At 38.6% G+C, this 18,379-nt stretch overlaps 1 protein-coding gene across 1 annotated transcript; it reads left to right on the forward strand.

Annotated features, from left to right (window-relative positions):
• Nucleotides 1–439: 439 nt before the first annotated feature.
• LOC110897624 lies at nucleotides 440–9,227 on the forward strand. Its single transcript, XM_022144384.2, has 8 exons — nucleotides 440–636; nucleotides 750–1,994; nucleotides 3,277–3,417; nucleotides 3,530–5,228; nucleotides 5,398–5,630; nucleotides 5,884–6,659; nucleotides 7,921–8,791; nucleotides 8,888–9,227. Exons 2-7 carry the CDS (start codon nucleotides 822–824, stop codon nucleotides 8,711–8,713), a joined length of 4,815 nt encoding a protein of 1,604 aa, XP_022000076.1. The 5' UTR covers nucleotides 440–636; nucleotides 750–821; the 3' UTR covers nucleotides 8,714–8,791; nucleotides 8,888–9,227.
• The last annotated feature ends 9,152 nt before the right edge of the window (nucleotides 9,228–18,379 follow it).

Genomic DNA, 18,379 nt, shown 5'->3' on the forward strand with positions numbered 1-18,379 from the left:
TCCGCAATCACTACCCGTTTAACACCCTTCATTCACTTAACACTATAAAAAATGCTCAAAAATTAAAGAATGACTAGTTTACAATGCTATTAACCATGAAAACACCTTAAATCAAATAACCTAACAAACTTTTTAGTTTTCACTAATCACTTTTTAGAAAAAAACACATAAGCTCCTTTTCTTCAAGGGCACAAAGTAAACATTAAGCAATACTCAAAGGATTAAACCTGTACTCATCCAACAACATGCTCGAAACACCCAACCCCCACTTCCATCACCACCACGTAAACCCTACGCACCATACATCTAACCCTAACTAACCAAGCACCCTAATAAGCACGTGAAGCCCACGCGCTCCAGTACCGCGTGGTCAGCAACCCACCCGAATTTTTCCGTTTTAAACTCCGAAACCCGAAAAACCCTTCCTCTACAAGAACCTCCGCCCCTGCCTCCATCTATGACTCACTGAAAAACGCTATGCATATAATCGATACATACACGGAGCCCTAAAACCTAATCGGAGCCAATCGGAGCCTCAAAACTGACACAAATCGAATCCAGAAGTTCAAATTAACGGTTTCTAGGGTTTCGGATTCGTTATCGTCTTCAATCTGATCAAATTCACCAGTTTTTTCGGTAAGTGATTCGGTTTATTCACTATTAAGACGTTACATACACGATTTGAAGTTATGATCACGGATTACATTGTATAAATCGGTTTGGATCGTTGTATGTGTGTGTGTGTTTAGGTGTCGTGATATAGAGAGATACAGAGTCTATATTATACACGGAGTGTTTGGTAGAGTGTAGTGGATTTGGTCATGCGATTGTCTCGGACTGGTATTTTGAATAGGAGAAAGAAGAATCAGAGGTTGTTAATTAGGGCTAAACAGAAACATAAGAAGCTTGATGCGATATGTGAAACGAAGTTTACGGAGAATCGTGTTAAGATAGAGTCTCCTAAGGTTGGGGAGGTTAATGGCGATGCGTCGGCGGAGGTTAGGCGGAGTTCTAGGGTGCGGCGAGCTCCTTCGGTGTTGGATGCGTCGCCGGCGCCTCCGAAGAAGAGACAGAGGGTTAATGGACACAGTGGGGGTGATTTGTCGAAAAAGGGGTTGAAAACAGAGTTTGGTTTGGGAGAGGAGGAATCGGGGGAGTGGAAGTCTAGGTTGAGAGCTAGGGGTAGGAGAGTGAGTTTTGTGGAGAGGGATTCATCTCCGAGGAGCAAGAAGAAGCTGTTTGATCGTTCTGATGGTGGTAAGGAACAATTGGATTTGGTGGGTTCAGGGTTGGAGGAGAATACATTGATGGTTGTGCAGTCGAAACGACCTGGGAGGGTTAAAGCATCAAATGTTGTGAGCAATGGAGATATTAGTTTGGACGACAGTGGTAAAGACGGTGAAGATACAACTGCTGAGCCAGTAGTAGAAGACAAGAATATGGGATATCTGGAGGATGGGGTGACAGATAATGGTGGTGTTGATGAGTTACTGGAGCAGGGGAAGGAAGTTCCAAACAGTATTGATCCTGAGGACATTTCGAAGAACACTGTACAATCTGTTGAACAGAGTACGCCTGCCGAACAAGATGAATCTGGGGGGAAGGAAAACTGTAGTTCTCAACCAGACGACCATGTAGGAGATTGTACACCCAATGATAATCATATGCAAGATGAGAACTCTAAGAAGGTTGGGGAAGACAAATTTTTTCCGACCCATAGAAAGCATAAATCTCATATCAAAAAGGGAAGGTGGTGTGGTCTTTGTGGAGGAGGAACAGATGGTAAACCTCCAAAAAGGTTAGTGCATGATGGGGCTGGCAGTGATAATGAGGCTTATAGTGGATCCTCCTCGGGTGAGGAACCGACTTATGATATATGGGATGGATTTGGTGATGAGCCAGGCTGGCTTGGACAACTCTTGGGTCCCATAAATGACCGGTTCGGGATTGCTGGGATATGGGTTCATCAACATTGTGCAGTATGGAGTCCAGAGGTATGTTTTATTCATTCAGAGCTTTAACTCATTATTTTATAGGTCTGATTGTACTATGAACCCAACTGACTTTAAAATGATACCTCAAAACAATGACCTTATTGATGCTCTTTACTGCAGCACTTCTAGATTATGAATAGGGAAGTATGCTGTAACATACTGGTCTATCTATTTATTTGTTATCCTAGTAGATGTATGCAGCAAGTGTGCATTTTATTTTCATTTAGCATCTTTAGTTCTATAATGTTAATGGACATGAACTCACCACCTGATTTAACTTCAGAATGGTGCATTGTTGATTGTCAAAACTTGCATTTACTTTCTTTTTCTACATGAAAAACATTCAGTCAGCCACTACAAACGTTGTATTGCTTGAGCACCCCTGAATATATGTATTTTTTTTAAGAATTTTGTTTAAGCTGCTGTGCTGGCTGTTGTTATAATATTTTCGAGGCATACTTTATTTATGGTATATCTTTTGGTGCTTCGGCCATGGGACGCTAATACGCTATATATTGAGGATACCTTGTCTGTCCTATATTGTCTGTCCTATACTTAGACTTAAGTGCAATATTCATACAGTTTTCATTGTGTTTTGTTTTGTTCTTTTAGTTTTTTCTTTGAGTAAACTGCCAAAATGGTCCCTGAGGTTTGGTCACTTTTGCCACTTTAGTCCAAAACTCAAACCTTTCGAATCTGGGTCCCTGTGGTTTCAATTTTATTGCCCTTCATTAGAAGGGAGGAAAAATACAAAAAGGCTGGATGTTAACTGAAACATCAACCAGATTTTGATTTCGAATGAACATGACAACAAAATTGAAACCACAGGGACCCAGATTCAAAAGGTCTGAGTTTTAGACTAAAGTGGCAAAACTGACCAAACCTAAGAGACCATTTTAGCAGTTTACTCTTTTTCCTTTTATATACTTTTTATGCAAGTATCAGTTATCCTATTGGTGAAACTCTGTTGTATGTACAAATGCATGTTGCTATGGTGTCTAGTTCTGTCTCTTCTTTCCCCCTGGTGTTCTGTTTATCCTTTTCTACTTTAGCACATTTTCTACTCTCACATTGTATACTATTGGATTTTGATACCGATTGACTGGAAAAACATTCGACTATCTGCAATTGTTGCTAGTGTACGTAGTCATCCTACCTACTCGACTAGTCGAGATAAGTGACTACTTCAGTCACTTGGTTGCTTTAGGTTCTATGCTCACATATTCTTCTTCACAAGCTGGATATTCCATTGTTTCACTACTATTTCTGCTCATGCTTGCAGGTTTATTTTGCTGGTTTGGGATGCCTGAAAAATGTGAGATCAGCTCTTTTCAGAGGAAAGGTATTGAAGTGTAGCCGGTGTGGTAGACGAGGAGCAACAATTGGATGCCGTGTGGACAGGTGTCCAAAAACTTATCACTTGGTAAGCATTCTGTTGCTCCACATATCTACTTGCAGTGTTCTAAAATTCACATTCTTCATCTCAAACTTACTCCTGTCCAGCAAGTAAACACCATTTTTTAATTTTTTTGCAGCCATGTGCTCGTGCCATTGGTTGCATCTTTGATCATCGTAAATTTCTCATAGCCTGCACAGACCATCGACATCTATTTCAACCTCATGGCAGTAAGTATCTAGAGAAGCTAAAGAAAATCAAAGCTAAAAAGATGAAATTAGAATTGAGAAAGCAGTCAAACGATGCTTGGCGCAAGGATCACGAAGCAGAAGAAAAATGGCTAGAAAATTGCGGAGAAGACGAAGAGTTCTTGAAACGCGAAAGCAAAAGGCTTCATCGAGATTTATCAAGAATCACACCTGTTTACATTGGTGGGCCCTCATCAGAAAATCAAATGCCATATCAAGGCTGGGAATCTGTCGGTGGGCTTCAGAACGTAATCCAATCGTTAAAGGAGGTTGTTATATTGCCACTATTGTATCCGGAATTTTTTAATAATATTGGGCTTACTCCGCCTAGAGGCGTCCTTTTGCACGGTTATCCCGGAACGGGCAAAACTTTGGTTGTTCGTTCGTTAATCGGTTCATGTGCTCGTGGTGATAAACGAATAGCTTATTTTGCTCGTAAAGGGGCAGATTGTTTAGGTAAATACGTTGGTGATGCTGAGCGCCAGCTCAGACTTCTATTTCAAGTTGCCGAGAAATCTCAACCGTCGATCATATTCTTTGATGAGATCGATGGTTTGGCTCCTTCACGCACTAGACAACAAGATCAGACACATAATTCAGTTGTCTCAACTTTACTTGCTCTACTCGATGGTCTAAAGTCTCGTGGCTCCGTTATAGTGATCGGTGCAACAAATCGGCCCGATGCTATTGATCCAGCTTTAAGGCGGCCCGGGAGATTCGATCGAGAAATTTACTTTCCACTCCCGTCAGTTAACGATCGGGAAGCTATTCTATCACTTCATACGCAGAAATGGCCCACACCTGTGAACAGATCGTTATTAAAGCTGATCGCAAGAAAAACCGTCGGATTTGCCGGTGCTGACTTGCAGGCTCTTTGCACTCAAACAGCTATTATCGCATTGAAACGGGGATGTAACTGGGAGAAACTTCTCAAATCTGCTGAAGAAAAAGGGTGTGTCGGTAAACGTCCTGTTTTACCGACATTTGTCGTTCAAGAGAGAGATTGGTTGGAGGCTCTTTCAGCTGCACCGCCACCGTGTTCTCGTAGAGAAGCGGGAATGGCAGCGAATGATATAGTGTCGGCCCCACTTCCGGCTCATTTGTTTCCGTGCATGCTGCAGTCACTTTCTCGATTGCTCGTTTCATTGTATTTGGATGAGCGTGTCTCGTTGCCACCTTCTCTTTCTAAAGCTGCTGGAACGATCAAAATGGTAATCGTTTCTGCCTTAGACAGAAAGAATGAAAATAGCGACTGTTGGTGGTCTCGAGTTCAGGATTTGCTTAAAGAAGCTGACGTGGCAAGTGACGTAGAATCAAATCTTTTACGCGCCTTGAATGATGATACTGATGACTCTAAAGTGCATAATGGATTCATGCAAACGAATTTGGTATATGGTGTATCGCATACGTTGGGAAAGAAACAGGGATTTTGCTTATTAATTTCAGGAAGTCCAAGAAGTGGGCAGAGGCATTTTGCTTCTTGCATTCTTCATTCGTTTGTTGGAAATGCGGTGCTTCATAAGATTGATTTGGCTACAATGCTGCATGAAGGAGCTGGAGACATGGTTCAGGGGCTGACACAAATCTTAGGTAAGCTAAGCTTTACACCTTTTGTTTTATGTCATCTATGTATGTACACATTTTTATCACCTCCGCACTGCAACATGATACCAATTAATTATAGCTATCAGAAATACTTTCACTCAATGCAACATATGATTAGAGATATACTTAAAAAGACTATTTAAATTCTTTGCAGTGAGATGCGCGAGTGTTGGTTCAGGCATAATATTCATGCCAAGAATTGATTTGTGGGCCTTAGAAACATGCCGTCAAGTCACTGATGAAGAAAAGGAATCCGGTTCGAAATTATTTATACATTCCGATAACACGGGAAAATCTCAAGACTCGATCTTACGCGCTTCTGACCTTTGGAGCTCTTTTGTTGAGCAGGCAGAGTCCATATTCATTTCTGCATCCTTGACTATTCTGGTAAGACGATTTCTCTATACGTGTTATCAACTTTGACCACGTTGACTTTTTCTAACGACTCTGAACGTGATACATGAAAGCTAGTTACCTTACTTTCAGCTGATGTTTATTTAAAAAGCCGTAATTTGAATGCAATTGAGATAGTTAGTTACACGTGACATGACATGAAGTATCTTTTACATATGATGTTTCAACTTTGTTTATATATATTCTCTAATTATATTATTTAATTGTTATTTTTATGCTTAAACAGGCTACATCAGAAGTCCCTTTTGAATTGCTCTCGCCAAGAATAAAGGATTTTTTTGGGAAAAGCGAACAGAACCTCGGTCCTTCAAATTACACAGGGAGTAGCATACCAAGGTTTTCTGTACATCTTGACGGGAACTTCAACCGCGATATGGTTATCGGTTCATCTGCAACCAAGTTATCAAATGACGTGGCTCAGTACTTTGTTGAGCTGATTCATCATCAAACACATATCCATGAAACTTTATCAAACACTAATGAATCTTTAGACATGAACACACTACACCCTAACCTAGATTCTGACTCCGCATATAGGTTGAAAAGTCAAACTCCATTACCACCTACCAAACGGGAGGAAAAGGGGAAATCAAACTTGATGTTAGCTATATCAACGTTTGGGTATCAGATCTTGCAATATCCTCATTTTGCTGAACTTTGTTGGGTCACATCGAAGTTGAAAGAAGGCCCATCTGCTGAAATTGACGGGCCTAGGAAGGTCTGGCCTTTTAATTCTTGTATTGTTCGGCCCAGTAATGTTAAAAGCAAAGAAAAGTATGGGTTAGTACATGGCTTGATTGCTGTTGGTTTATCAGCTTATCGAGGTCTCTACTCGTCACTAAGAGACGTTTCGGCTGATGTTCGAAAGGTGTTGGAGATTTTAACTTCTCAAATTAATGCCAAAGTTGAGAGTGGGAAAGATAGAAATCAATTTGTTCGGCTTTTATCCCAAGTCGCTTATCTTGACGATATGGTAAACAGCTGGGCTTACACGCTGCAGAGGTACGTTTGGTAACTAAGTAAATAGAGTTAAATGCCTATTTTGTTCTTGTGGTTTGGGTCATTTTGCCAGTTTAGTCCAAAGGTTTGAAACGTTGCCATTTTAGTCCTGGGCCAATTTCATCCATTTTTCTGTTAACTAGAAGGGCAATTCGGTCATTTTTTATGTAATTATGTTAACTAGAAAAGCAATTCGGCCATGTAAAATTACCGAAATGCCCTTCTCTTTAACAGAAAAAATGGATGAAGTTAACCCAGTGGACTAAAATGACAACGTTTAAAACTATTGGACTAAAATGGCAACGTTTCAAACCTTTGGACTAAACTGGCAAAATGGCTCAAACCACAAGGACTAAAATGGCATTTAACTCAAGTAAATAATAACAGGAGTAAAATGCCAATTTCGTCCTTGAGGTTTGGCCAGTTTCGCGACTTTGGTCTAAAGGTTTGTTTTTCCGCATTTGGATCCACAAAAGGTTGAATGAAATCTTCCCATTTCTATCCGGCTTGTTAACTCCATCCATTTTCTCCATTAAGTTGGGTATTTTCGTCTTTTTAGACATTTTTTAAGAGTTAAATGCCATTTTAGTCCCTGTGGTTTAGGCCATTTTGCTAGTTTAGTTTAAAGGTTTCATTTTTCGCCTGTGGGTCCAAAAAGGTTTCACCGTTGTCATTTTAGTCCACTGGGTTAACTGCATCCATTTTTCTGTTAACGAGGTCAATTCGGTCATTTTATATGTAATTTTGTTAACTAAAAGGGCAATTCGGCCATATAAAATGACCGAATTGCCCTTCTCGTTAACAGAAAAAATGGATGAAGTTAACCCAGTGGACTAATATGGCAACGGTGAAAGCTTTTTGGACCCACAGGCGAAAAAAGAAACCTTTGGACTAAACTGGCAAAATGGCCCAAACCACAGGGACTAAAATGACATATAACTCTTTTTTTAGTTAAACTAAAAACACATAAAGATCCACCCCTGTTGACTGTATTTCTTAAAGTATTTTTAGTTTAATAAAAAATGTCTAAAAAGACGGTAACACCCCTGACTTAACGGAGAAAAATGGTTGGAGTTAACGATACGGATGGAAATGGCAAGATTTCACACCTTTTGGATCCATATGCAAAAAAACAAACCTTTGGACGAAAGTCGCAAAACCAGCCAAACCTCAGGGACAACGAAAATGGCATTTTACTCTAGTAGCAGCTTTCATTATGTATCTTTTTCCCCTATAATTCTTATCTTATGTGACACCGATTCAGTTTGGAGGCTCCTTCTCAACTGGTGGAGGCAATCACGCAGGTTGATGTAAACGCTCCTCGAGTTGATGAAAACGCTTTCGTTCAAGTCGATGATTGTACGGACAAACCCTCACATTCAGAATCTGTGAAAGAAAGTACCAAGCATGTGGCTATTGTTGATGAACCCAACCGACTTCTACAGACCCAAGGGTCAAGCTCTTTCAAGGATCAAACAGACAACCTTTTAGAAAGTGAGCCAAACGAGATTATTCTAGAACGTTCAGAACCTAAATCCATGGCACATTCTAATGGATTCATGAGTGAAGAATCATCGGTTCCTGCAGACCAAGTTTTGAGGTCGTCTCCCAGTGGTGTATGCTTGTATCGGTTTTGCTCTAAATGCTTATCAAACCTCAAAAGTGCGATGCATCGACTTGTAATGTCTCAGTGGGACGTAAAATCAAGTAACTGGACAACAGAGGATGTTGATGATGGTGTAACGCGATTATCTTTAAATCTTTATACAACCGTACGGGAATTTTGTCTGGTGGATAATATTACAACGATTTTTAAAGGTCGGAGTTGTGAATGTGAAGTTTCTGGTAACAGAGGAACGGAGTGTCGTTGTCATTCAGCAAGCGACATCAGCAGTACAACTGGACACGGAGTTGTATCTGAATTTATTTACAAAAATGGTGTAGCTGCTGCTGCTGATACCGCGACCGCTGATGTTTGTTTTGACTGTAAATTTGAGACACTATGCCTTTGTTCTCTTATAGAGTATATAGTAATGACCAAGCCGCCTTCTGGTTGATTGTTGGCTTCAATCTGGCAATTTTGACTTCAAGAGATTAAAGAAAAACACAAAATTTTGATTTCAGAGCCATTAAGGGTTAGTTAATTCTCTTTTTATTTTTAAATTAATTTAATCTTTTTTTTTTTTTTTTCATAATGGTAGTATGAACTTCATTGTTATTGATTTGTTAAGACAAAAGTTGGTGGGATCGATGGGGGTTTGTGAAAACCCGCATTGGGAGTGGTGATTTAATGGCGACATGAGGCTGTTTAAGATACGACCACCACATCTGATGACCTCGGTTATTATCCACCGCCACCACCACCGCGCTGCAACCACTCATCTACCGCCATCACTCACAGGCTGAGCCACGGCTACCAGCGACTCCACCATTACTATTGGTGCTAACTATCCTTACTAGGTTTAATCCAAGTTCGTAATGACTTGGATCTGAAATGAAACTACTTTTGAATGTGTTCTTGAATCTAGTTTTGATGTTTGAATACATTCATGAATGAGTTTTAAAGGTGTTCTTGAATTTGCATATACACGCTTCCTACTTGGGTTCCCCATTTATAGAGAGGTAAACCCTTCACTTTTATGTAATGGTTGACGTGGGAGAAATTGGCAAAATATAAATAAAGCGCAGTGGTTCGGTTTAGAACTGAGGACCTCCCAACATTTTCTATAAGACCATGCGTAGCGGGCAAGATCCACCCTTGGGCGTTTTGCGCCATGTGGCAGCCCAGTCAGCAAGAGGCATTATTGGACGTTTTTCTAAAATGGGTGTAGTGGGGATGTGGGCATTATGTTAAAAGGGTGTAGAGAATTAAATATAAATAAAAAAACCTACCAAAAAAGCTATTGGCCATAAAAAATGAAGCTTCAATGTGATTGGTCAAAATTTTGCCCCAAGAGCGTGATTATAAACACGCCTAAACCAAAAACACACCAAACACGCCCATGCGTAATGGTTATGCGCCGTGATTGGGCAAAGAAAACGCCCATTTGTTGAATCACTACGGTTGGTCTAAGAAGTTTTTGCTTACTCTGGAAGAAGGTTAGCGATATATTTCCAAAAAATAAAAAAAATCTACATAGATTATTGAGTCAACTAACGAGCCAACTTTGGCTCAAGCTCGGCTAGTTTACAAACTGAGCCTATTTTGAGCAAACTTCGAGCTGTGATCTATTTGAACGTCCCTAATCCAAGCCAATGGTCAAATTGTATTGGAACTGTAAAAGCATGGAGGGTGTTAGGTTCAAATTGTATTAGAACTGTAAAAGCATGGAGGATTTTGGTCATTATGATTTATAATTGAGTAAACTGCCAAAATGGTCTCTGAGGTTTGGTCATTTTGCCACTTTAGTTTAAAATTTAAATCTTTAGAATTTGAGTCTCTGTGGTTTCAATTTTGTTGACATTTTCATCCAAAATCAAAATCAAAATCAAAATCTGGTTAGATTTTTTAGTTTACATCTAGTTTTTTTTGGGTCTTTTTCAGGGCAACATGGTTTTTTAACATTTTATTATAACAAATTAAAAAAAATGTGACCATTTTGCTCTTCATTAAAAGCGAGGAAAAAAACGAAACAACTGGATGCTAATTGAAAAATCTAACCAGATTTTATTTTTGGATGAAAATAGCAACAAAATTAAAACCACAAGGACCCTGATTCAAAAGATTTGAGTTTTGAACTAAAGTTATAAAAGTGATCAAACCTCATGGACCATTTTGGTTGTTTACTCTTTGTAATTTTATAACACAATAGGGAAACTTAATATTTTTTAATGGCATAAGATTCTATGATTAATGATTATAGAGTAGTGTGAAGAATTTTTTATTCGAGTAGTTTATTTAATATGTTGTAGTTTGTGTTTGTTTTTTATAAATTATATACACCCGGTGTTCATGGGCCTATTCGGTTGGTTTAAAAAAAGACTGCATTGTTAACTATGATTTTGGAAATAGACAAACAAACGGCTCGGTTTGCCAGTTTGGGCGGTCTTTTTTCTTTTGTTGAAGTTGCTATTTTTAAGCTCCCTATATTCACGGCGTTATAAAACCGGTGATTGAGGAACAACCAACAAGTAACATAATGGCACGTAAAGGGTATGGGGGCATTGTGATGGGTCATGGATTGTCACATAAGATGGTAAATGATGTGCTACACCACCCCCTCATGATTGGTATGGATTAAACCATGACAACCATGTACCTCATTTTTCTTAGTTAATTAAATATATTTTACACAAAATAAATTTAAAAAAATGGGGATGATGATCTGGGTCATGACCACACCATATAGGATGGTGGATGAGAGTGGGGTCACGGGCGAAGTATAATGGGTGCCTGAGGGTGCCCCCCTGATTATTTTTCCTAAATGATGGATAGTTTGGTATATATATATTTTAACTCTTATTTTATTTGTTTAACACTAGATTACCCACAATAAACTTAATACCAAATTATTAATTATCAAATATCATTCATCTTTTTTCCAGCTGCAGCTTTCTGTTTCTGCCGCAAGACTTTTGGGGAGTGCTGCCATTCCTTATCCTTTACCAATTCCACGGTTTCCACCAACATTTTGGGTAACAATTCTTTATTCTTTTATTGTTATTAGGAATGAATTAATGTTTATCTTTATTCATGAATCAGAATCATAATTACACAAATGATAGATCTAAAATACTTAATAGACAAAGAGGACTTGATACCTTGAGATGATTTAATTAATGTATTATTAGTACTTGATGATATGATATTAATATATTGTTCATGTATTAATCATTGATGATTACTTCAATTATTTTATATATGATATTAGAGTAAACTACAATTTTACCCCCTGAGGTTAGGGGTCATTGGCATGTCTATCCCCCTAAGGAAATAATTGCAATTTTAACCCCCACTGTTCACTCTTATGTCGCACTTTTACCCCCCGACGTCAAAAAGGGTTAACAGTCAACATTATAACCTGTTGGTCAAAGGGTATAATTGTCATTTTGCTCTTATGTGAAGCTTCTTTGATACAACACCCCCTATAAGTAAGAGACCCCCGCATAATTACCCCCAACCTTCCCACCATCGACATTCAACCTTCTTCTCCGGCGACATAACACACCGACGGCAATCATTTTCTCTCCGGCGACATCTCCTCTTCCGATCATTCTTCTCCTCGTCCGATCATTATTCTCCTCGTCGGATCAGTGGAAATGCCGGTGTTTTGTTGGATAATCCGCTATATCATCCGCCACACCAAAGGTATAATCGGCCAATGTTAGTTAATCAGGGTCAGATTTAGTCATTATCATGTTATAAACAGGGTTTAGGGTCTGATTTGGTTCACTGTTGGTTTTTTTACAGTTGACCTGACGATGAGCTTATCAAGCTCATCATTGGTGGTCCACCTGGTGGTCTCTGTGTTTGGGAGGCCTGTCCTCAACTTCCATCTACCACCGGAGAGTTGAGCGGATGTTTACTCTAGTAGTTACTTAGCTTTTGTGTAATATGTAGGTTAATTTAACTTAACTTAATCGAAGCTTTTGTGTAATATGTAGGTTAACTTAACTTATTTAGCTTTTGTCTAAAATGATGATGATTGTCTAAAATGATGATGATGATTTGCATGTTGTAGGCATAAGTGTGCTTAATCAGTTTGGGTTGTAGGCATAAGTGTGATAAAAATTAGGAGCACACCAAAGTTTGGGCATAACACATACTGGTTGATCAAAGTTTGGGCATAACACACACTGGTTGATCACAGTTTGGGCATAACACACACTGGTTGATCAGAGTTTGGGCATAACACACACTGGTTGATCAAAGTTTGGGCATAACACACACTGGTTGATCACAGTTTGGGCATAATGGGGCTTAATCAGATGCATAGAACACTGGTTGTAGGTTGGTACTTGCTATGATACTTCAGGTTGATCATGTGCATGTGCTTAATCAGTGTGCTTGATCATGTGCATGTGCTTAATCAGTGTGCATAGAACACACCCTGCTTGATCATGTCTACCACAGGTTGATCATGTGCATTTGCAGGTTGTAACTACCACACATAGCAATAGATTGAAGTAAATAACACATAGCATGCACAGGTTGATCATGTGCTTAATCATGTGCATTTGCAAGTGGTAAATAACACATAGCAATAGACCGAAGTAAATAACACATAGCATAGCAATAGCATAGCAGGTTGTAGGTTGGTACTTGCTATGATAACTTGCTATGCTACTTCAGGTTGATCATGTGCATGTGCTTAAGTTCTATAATGACACTGGAATGACAGTGGTTGATCATGTGCATGTGTTACTGATTAAGCACATTTTTGGTGCAACAGGTTGTTATTGCATGTGTTACTGATTAACCACATTTTTGGTGCAGTGGTTGATCATATTTGAACACCTTATATAAATGTGAACTAAGTGTATCAATATATCTGCAACAAGTATTGGAGTGTGATTTGTTCACATTGGACCTGCAGTTCTTATAACAGATGCATATAACAGGTTCAAAATTAGTAATTTACCAGTTTTGAAGTCTTTGCTTGTTAGTAATTTACCAGTTCTTATAACAGATGTAAGGTATTTAATTTACCAGGTTCAGATTTTGTATTACAGAATCATAGAACAGGTATTTGATTTTGGCGGGAAGGGTTTTCGAAGTTGCAGGGGGTAATGTTGTGTCTTAACACAAAGTACAGGGGGCAATAACAAAGGACAAATTAGTAATTTACCAGTGGGGGGGTAATTGTGCGACTTAACGGGAATGTTGGGGGGTAAAATGTAAGGGTAATATAGTCATTTCAACTTAGACTTAACAGTTCTGTTACCCATTTTGACGCCGGGGGGTAAAAGTGCGACATAAGAGTGAACAGTGGGGGTTAAAGTTGCAATTATTTCCTTAGGGGGGGGGGTAGACATGCCAATGACCCCTAACCTCAGGGGGTAAAATTGCAGTTTACTCATGATATTAATATACTTTTTATGTATTATTAGTCCATAATATTAATATAATGTTCATATTCATTGTTTTCTTTTTGTTAGGAATTCATGGGAAAGGCGAAAACTATTCATTCTTTTTTCAAAAGAAAGGATGATGAGCAAGAGAGTAAACGTCAGAAAGCTTCAACTAGTGAGCCGGAAGAGCATGAAGCACCACCACCACCACAATCAAACACAATTCCAAACGAAGCTCCACCACCACAATCAAACTCAAACGAAGCTCCACAATCACAATCAGACACTAATGAAGTGGATGTTAATCTTTTAGAAAGAGATCCCGGTAGACGAAAACCAATGTGGGAGCATCCGGTTAATTTAAGAGAACAAGTAAGACGTGCTTATCTTTCTTTTGGACCTTACCAAATACAACTTACAGAATATAAAGTTAATGGTACAAAGAAGCAAGCTTGTAGGTTCCGATATCCTTGGTTCAAACTTTACCCTAATTGGTTAGAGTATTCTCCAACAACACATTCGACTTATTGCTTTCTATGTTATCTTTTTTGTGATAAACCAAATATGAGCCATCGTCATGATACATTTACAGTTAAAGGGTTTGATAATTTGAAAAAAGTTTGTGGGAACGAATGTGCATTCATGAAGCACATTAAATCTTCACATCCAGACCCGAAACTTTTGCTCAAACTCCGCCACTGAGTGGGGTAACATGGCGCTGAAATGGAGGGTAATGGTGGTCTTGAGGGTCATGACCACACCCTGTAGCCTATCGTTAATTCCGATTTTAAGAATGATTATTGTTCGAATAGGGTCCAGGTTCAAGGTTATCACAAAAATGGAAACGCGGAAAGGGGATGTAATCCCGATCAATCAACGATTACAGAAAAAAGGAAATGCAGCTGTCTTTGGTCGACTGTTTTGGGCGGCAAAAGACATTCTAACATAACAAGATTATAAAGTTATAATGGTAGGCTCTCTTGGCAGATAAAAGAAGGTGGTGGAGTGGTGTTTGGGTTATGCTTGTTAGTTCTGAATCGGGTGGAGACCCGGGTTCAATTCCGGCTCTACCCCTAATTTTTTTGTTTTGTAATTCCCTATGAAGTTTCACTATTTACACAAAGATCCCCTTACCTTTGAAAGTTAACTAACTAATTGTGAATGCATTATGTCTGTCGCTTCTGTCAATTATGTACTTTAGTGTCAAATGTATCAAGTTGTAGTTAATAGGTTAAGATAAGACAAGGTTTGAAATGTAGTATGCTTAAGTGCGCAGGGCAGGCTCGCACGGATGGCCAATTTGCACGGATTGGGCGCATCCGCACTAGTCTCCATTCACGCATATGCGCATTCGTGATAACAGGTTTGAGCGGCTGGGGCTAGCCTATAAATAGGTTCACTGTCTTGTCATTTGTAAGAACTTTGGATCAGAGAGGGGAAACTCTGTCCAATTGGTTTCACGGTTTTGTACTTTCATATAATCAATAAAACCTTATTAATTAGATTGTTTCTTGTTCAAGTCAACGTCGTACTCAGATTCCGCATGAGATACAAAGTAATCGTAACCAGTTGTACATTCAAGCAGATCGTTACCGGTCCTAACAAGTTCCTACAAGTGGTATTAGAGCAGGAGACTGGTTGCAAGGGCTGACGATACAAGATACAAATAGATTCAAGCAAATCAGATCCAATTCAGAGCAAAAATAATCTGATTTCATCATTTTCTACTCATTCTTCTTCTACACTTCTTTTTCAAGCTTAAAACACAGATTTAACGTCGAATCTACGGATAAAATTGATTAATTTTTAAATATGCTATGCGAAATCATAACATAATTAATCCTTGAAAAGATCAGATAAAATTTTGAGCTAAATCATTGAAAATTCTTGGAAAAACCATGAAAAACGCAACTTGATGTTGCGCACTCGTTTGAGTGTGTTAAGTCACATTCACGCGGATCAAGAAACCCCAGTTTGCGCGGATCTGGTACTTTTAGTTTGCGCGGATCTGATCCATTGAGTTCGCACGGATCAGTCCTGATCTTCCCAATTCGCATGGATCAGTCATTTTCCTATTCACATGGATTAGACTTCATATTGTTTGTTTTCAAGTTGTTTGATCAGTTGTTGATTTTTGCAGGTACTTCTCGAGTATTTCGAAGTTGATAATCATGGAGCCGGAATTTTATAACGAGTTCTACGATGCTTTCACATCCGCAACAACATCCACACAAAAAAGTCTTTCAAATGTTATCTCTGAAAGTCTAAACTTTGATAATATTTATGGAACCCATTAAAAACCACACAAACTTATAAACATGGAAGATTATAACTGGTGGAAAGATAGATTTGAAAGTTGGGTTAAAGCTTATGCCTTTGAAAGTTGGAGTATGTTAAAATTTGGATATGAAAAACCAAAAAATGATAAGAGAGAAGAAATATCTTAAAACACCAATCTCGTATCTTGAATCAATTGAAGTTTATGTGAAAATTTAAGTGGATCAGTATATTGACAATCTAAGTGAATTGTTTAAAGCTTACAGTTTAAATAGATCAACAGTGTTAGTGATATGTCTCATAAATTGATATGATCCTTTAACGCAAACTCGACAAAAATATGTTTGTAAATAATTTGTTGTTGCATTTCATTACATATAAAATCACAAAAAGATTTTAGGTGTGTTTTAGCATAAAGTTTGTAAAATACAAAATTTTATTTCACTTTATGTTTGGACAAGTGATGTTGAAAAGCTGAGTTTCAAAATCTGAAGATGCTGAATATGTCTCAGAAAATAACAAGTACATTAATTTGAAACTTGAGGTTTATAATGTAAAATTAAAAAATCGTTTGAAATTGTATCCAAGGTAATTAATTTGGACTTGGTAGATAATTCGGTTTATCAAGGTCATTAAGTTGAACTTGCTTATCGGTGAGGGTTACTGAATTTGATTGTGCTTTAGAGTCAAATATAGTATTGATTGGTTTGTGAATGAAAGTAAATTGATACGGGGGGGGGGGGCTTGGTTTTAATGTCAAATGAAATTTTGTGGAGAGCCAAGTTATGATCCTGAAATTGCAAAGAATTCTCACTAGTGGTTTTAATTGTCAAATGGACAGATACTCAAAGAGCTAGGTAAGAATCCTGGAAGCTCAAAGCAAGGAGGAATTTGCTGAAGAGAGAGTCTAATGAAAGGGGGAGCTATCAAGATGTGAAAGGGGAGTTTGTGATTCGAACTGTCAAAGACTTTTGAAGACTTAGAAGAAGATTAGCTACGACAAAGATTGACTGCAGCAATATCTAAGGGGGCGTCTGTGAATGCACTATGTCTATAGCTTCTGTCAATAATGTATCTGTCACACCCCCAAAATCCGCACGCGGAGTACCACCGCTTGGAGGCGTGACGCGACCAGGATCAAGCCATCAATCATATTGAACATAGCATAATATAAATAAGATAGTTGGTAAAACCCAAATCAATACGATTGATGTTCCAAACCAAACATTGTATCAATAGCGGAAGCGTAATAATAAAAATCCAAAGTAAAGTTATAAGTTCAATTGTTTAACAAAAAGTCTACGATCCGAATCCCACAACGACCTGCTCCTCCTTGTGCAAGCTCCATAAGTACCTAAGGTCCTGCAAGGCATGCAGCAGAGAGTCAACAACTAGTTGAGCGAGTTCACAGTTAACAGTTCAGTAATAATATAGTGTGAGCAGTAGTATGTTCGTTCGTTATGTCATGTATCGTATTAGTTTCCATCGCGGCCTCCCAGGCAGGTATGCGAAGATATTAGGGGATGTTCATCCCGTGTATTCTAGACTAGGTTTATCTGTATCGCGGCCTCCCAGGCAGGTGTGCGAAGATTAGTAAATTTCAGTTCGCGGCCTTCCAAAGGCAGGTGTGCGAAGTCAGTCGTAATATCGCGGCCAACCCTTGGCAGGTGTGCGAAGATCAGTTCAATAAGTGTTACTAGTCTAGTCGTAGTTCAATCAGCGGAGTATGTACAATAGTTCAACAAATCACATCACTAGTTCCAGTATAGATAAGTACCAGTAAATAATCAAATCCCATTCCCACCCTGGGAACCCCATGCCTTGGCTGTGTGAACTCACCTTGGTTTGCTCGGTATGCTAAAGTTAAGTGCTCACAATTTATCAGTCAAGTCCTATATTATGCACGTATAATTAATCAGTACATGATTGCAAAGTTTCGCATGTAATCAGGTCACTAAGTGTACTGGATGATTAACATCATGTAACACGCAACCAGTTAATCCATTTCACATAACTCACACTTCACATAAAAGATTTCCAGTCTCATCTAGTAAGAGTATTCATTAATAGTCATGGTAAGTTTAACAGAATCCACATATACAACAGAGTTACACAATTGACCAAGTTCACATCTAACCAAGTTAATAACTAACTTAACTGAGTTATGTAGTTTAACATAGTTAACATGCTTTACAACTAACAGTGTTAATAACTAAAGGAATTAAATAACTAACAACATTAAATAAACTAACAAGGTTTAAAACTAACTAGTTAACATCGTTACTGTGCAGAAAGCTAGGCGAAATCCCAAGGTGGCGAAATCACTAGTGCCGAAATCAGTTTGAGTGATGAAATCACTTTGGGCCGAAAACACATACATGGGCCGAAAACAATTTGGTTGGTGAAACACAATTGGGCCGAAATCACTAAATGGA

Source organism: Helianthus annuus, chromosome 13, assembly GCF_002127325.2.
Source record: "Helianthus annuus cultivar XRQ/B chromosome 13, HanXRQr2.0-SUNRISE, whole genome shotgun sequence".
Lineage (NCBI taxonomy): Eukaryota > Viridiplantae > Streptophyta > Magnoliopsida > Asterales > Asteraceae > Helianthus > Helianthus annuus.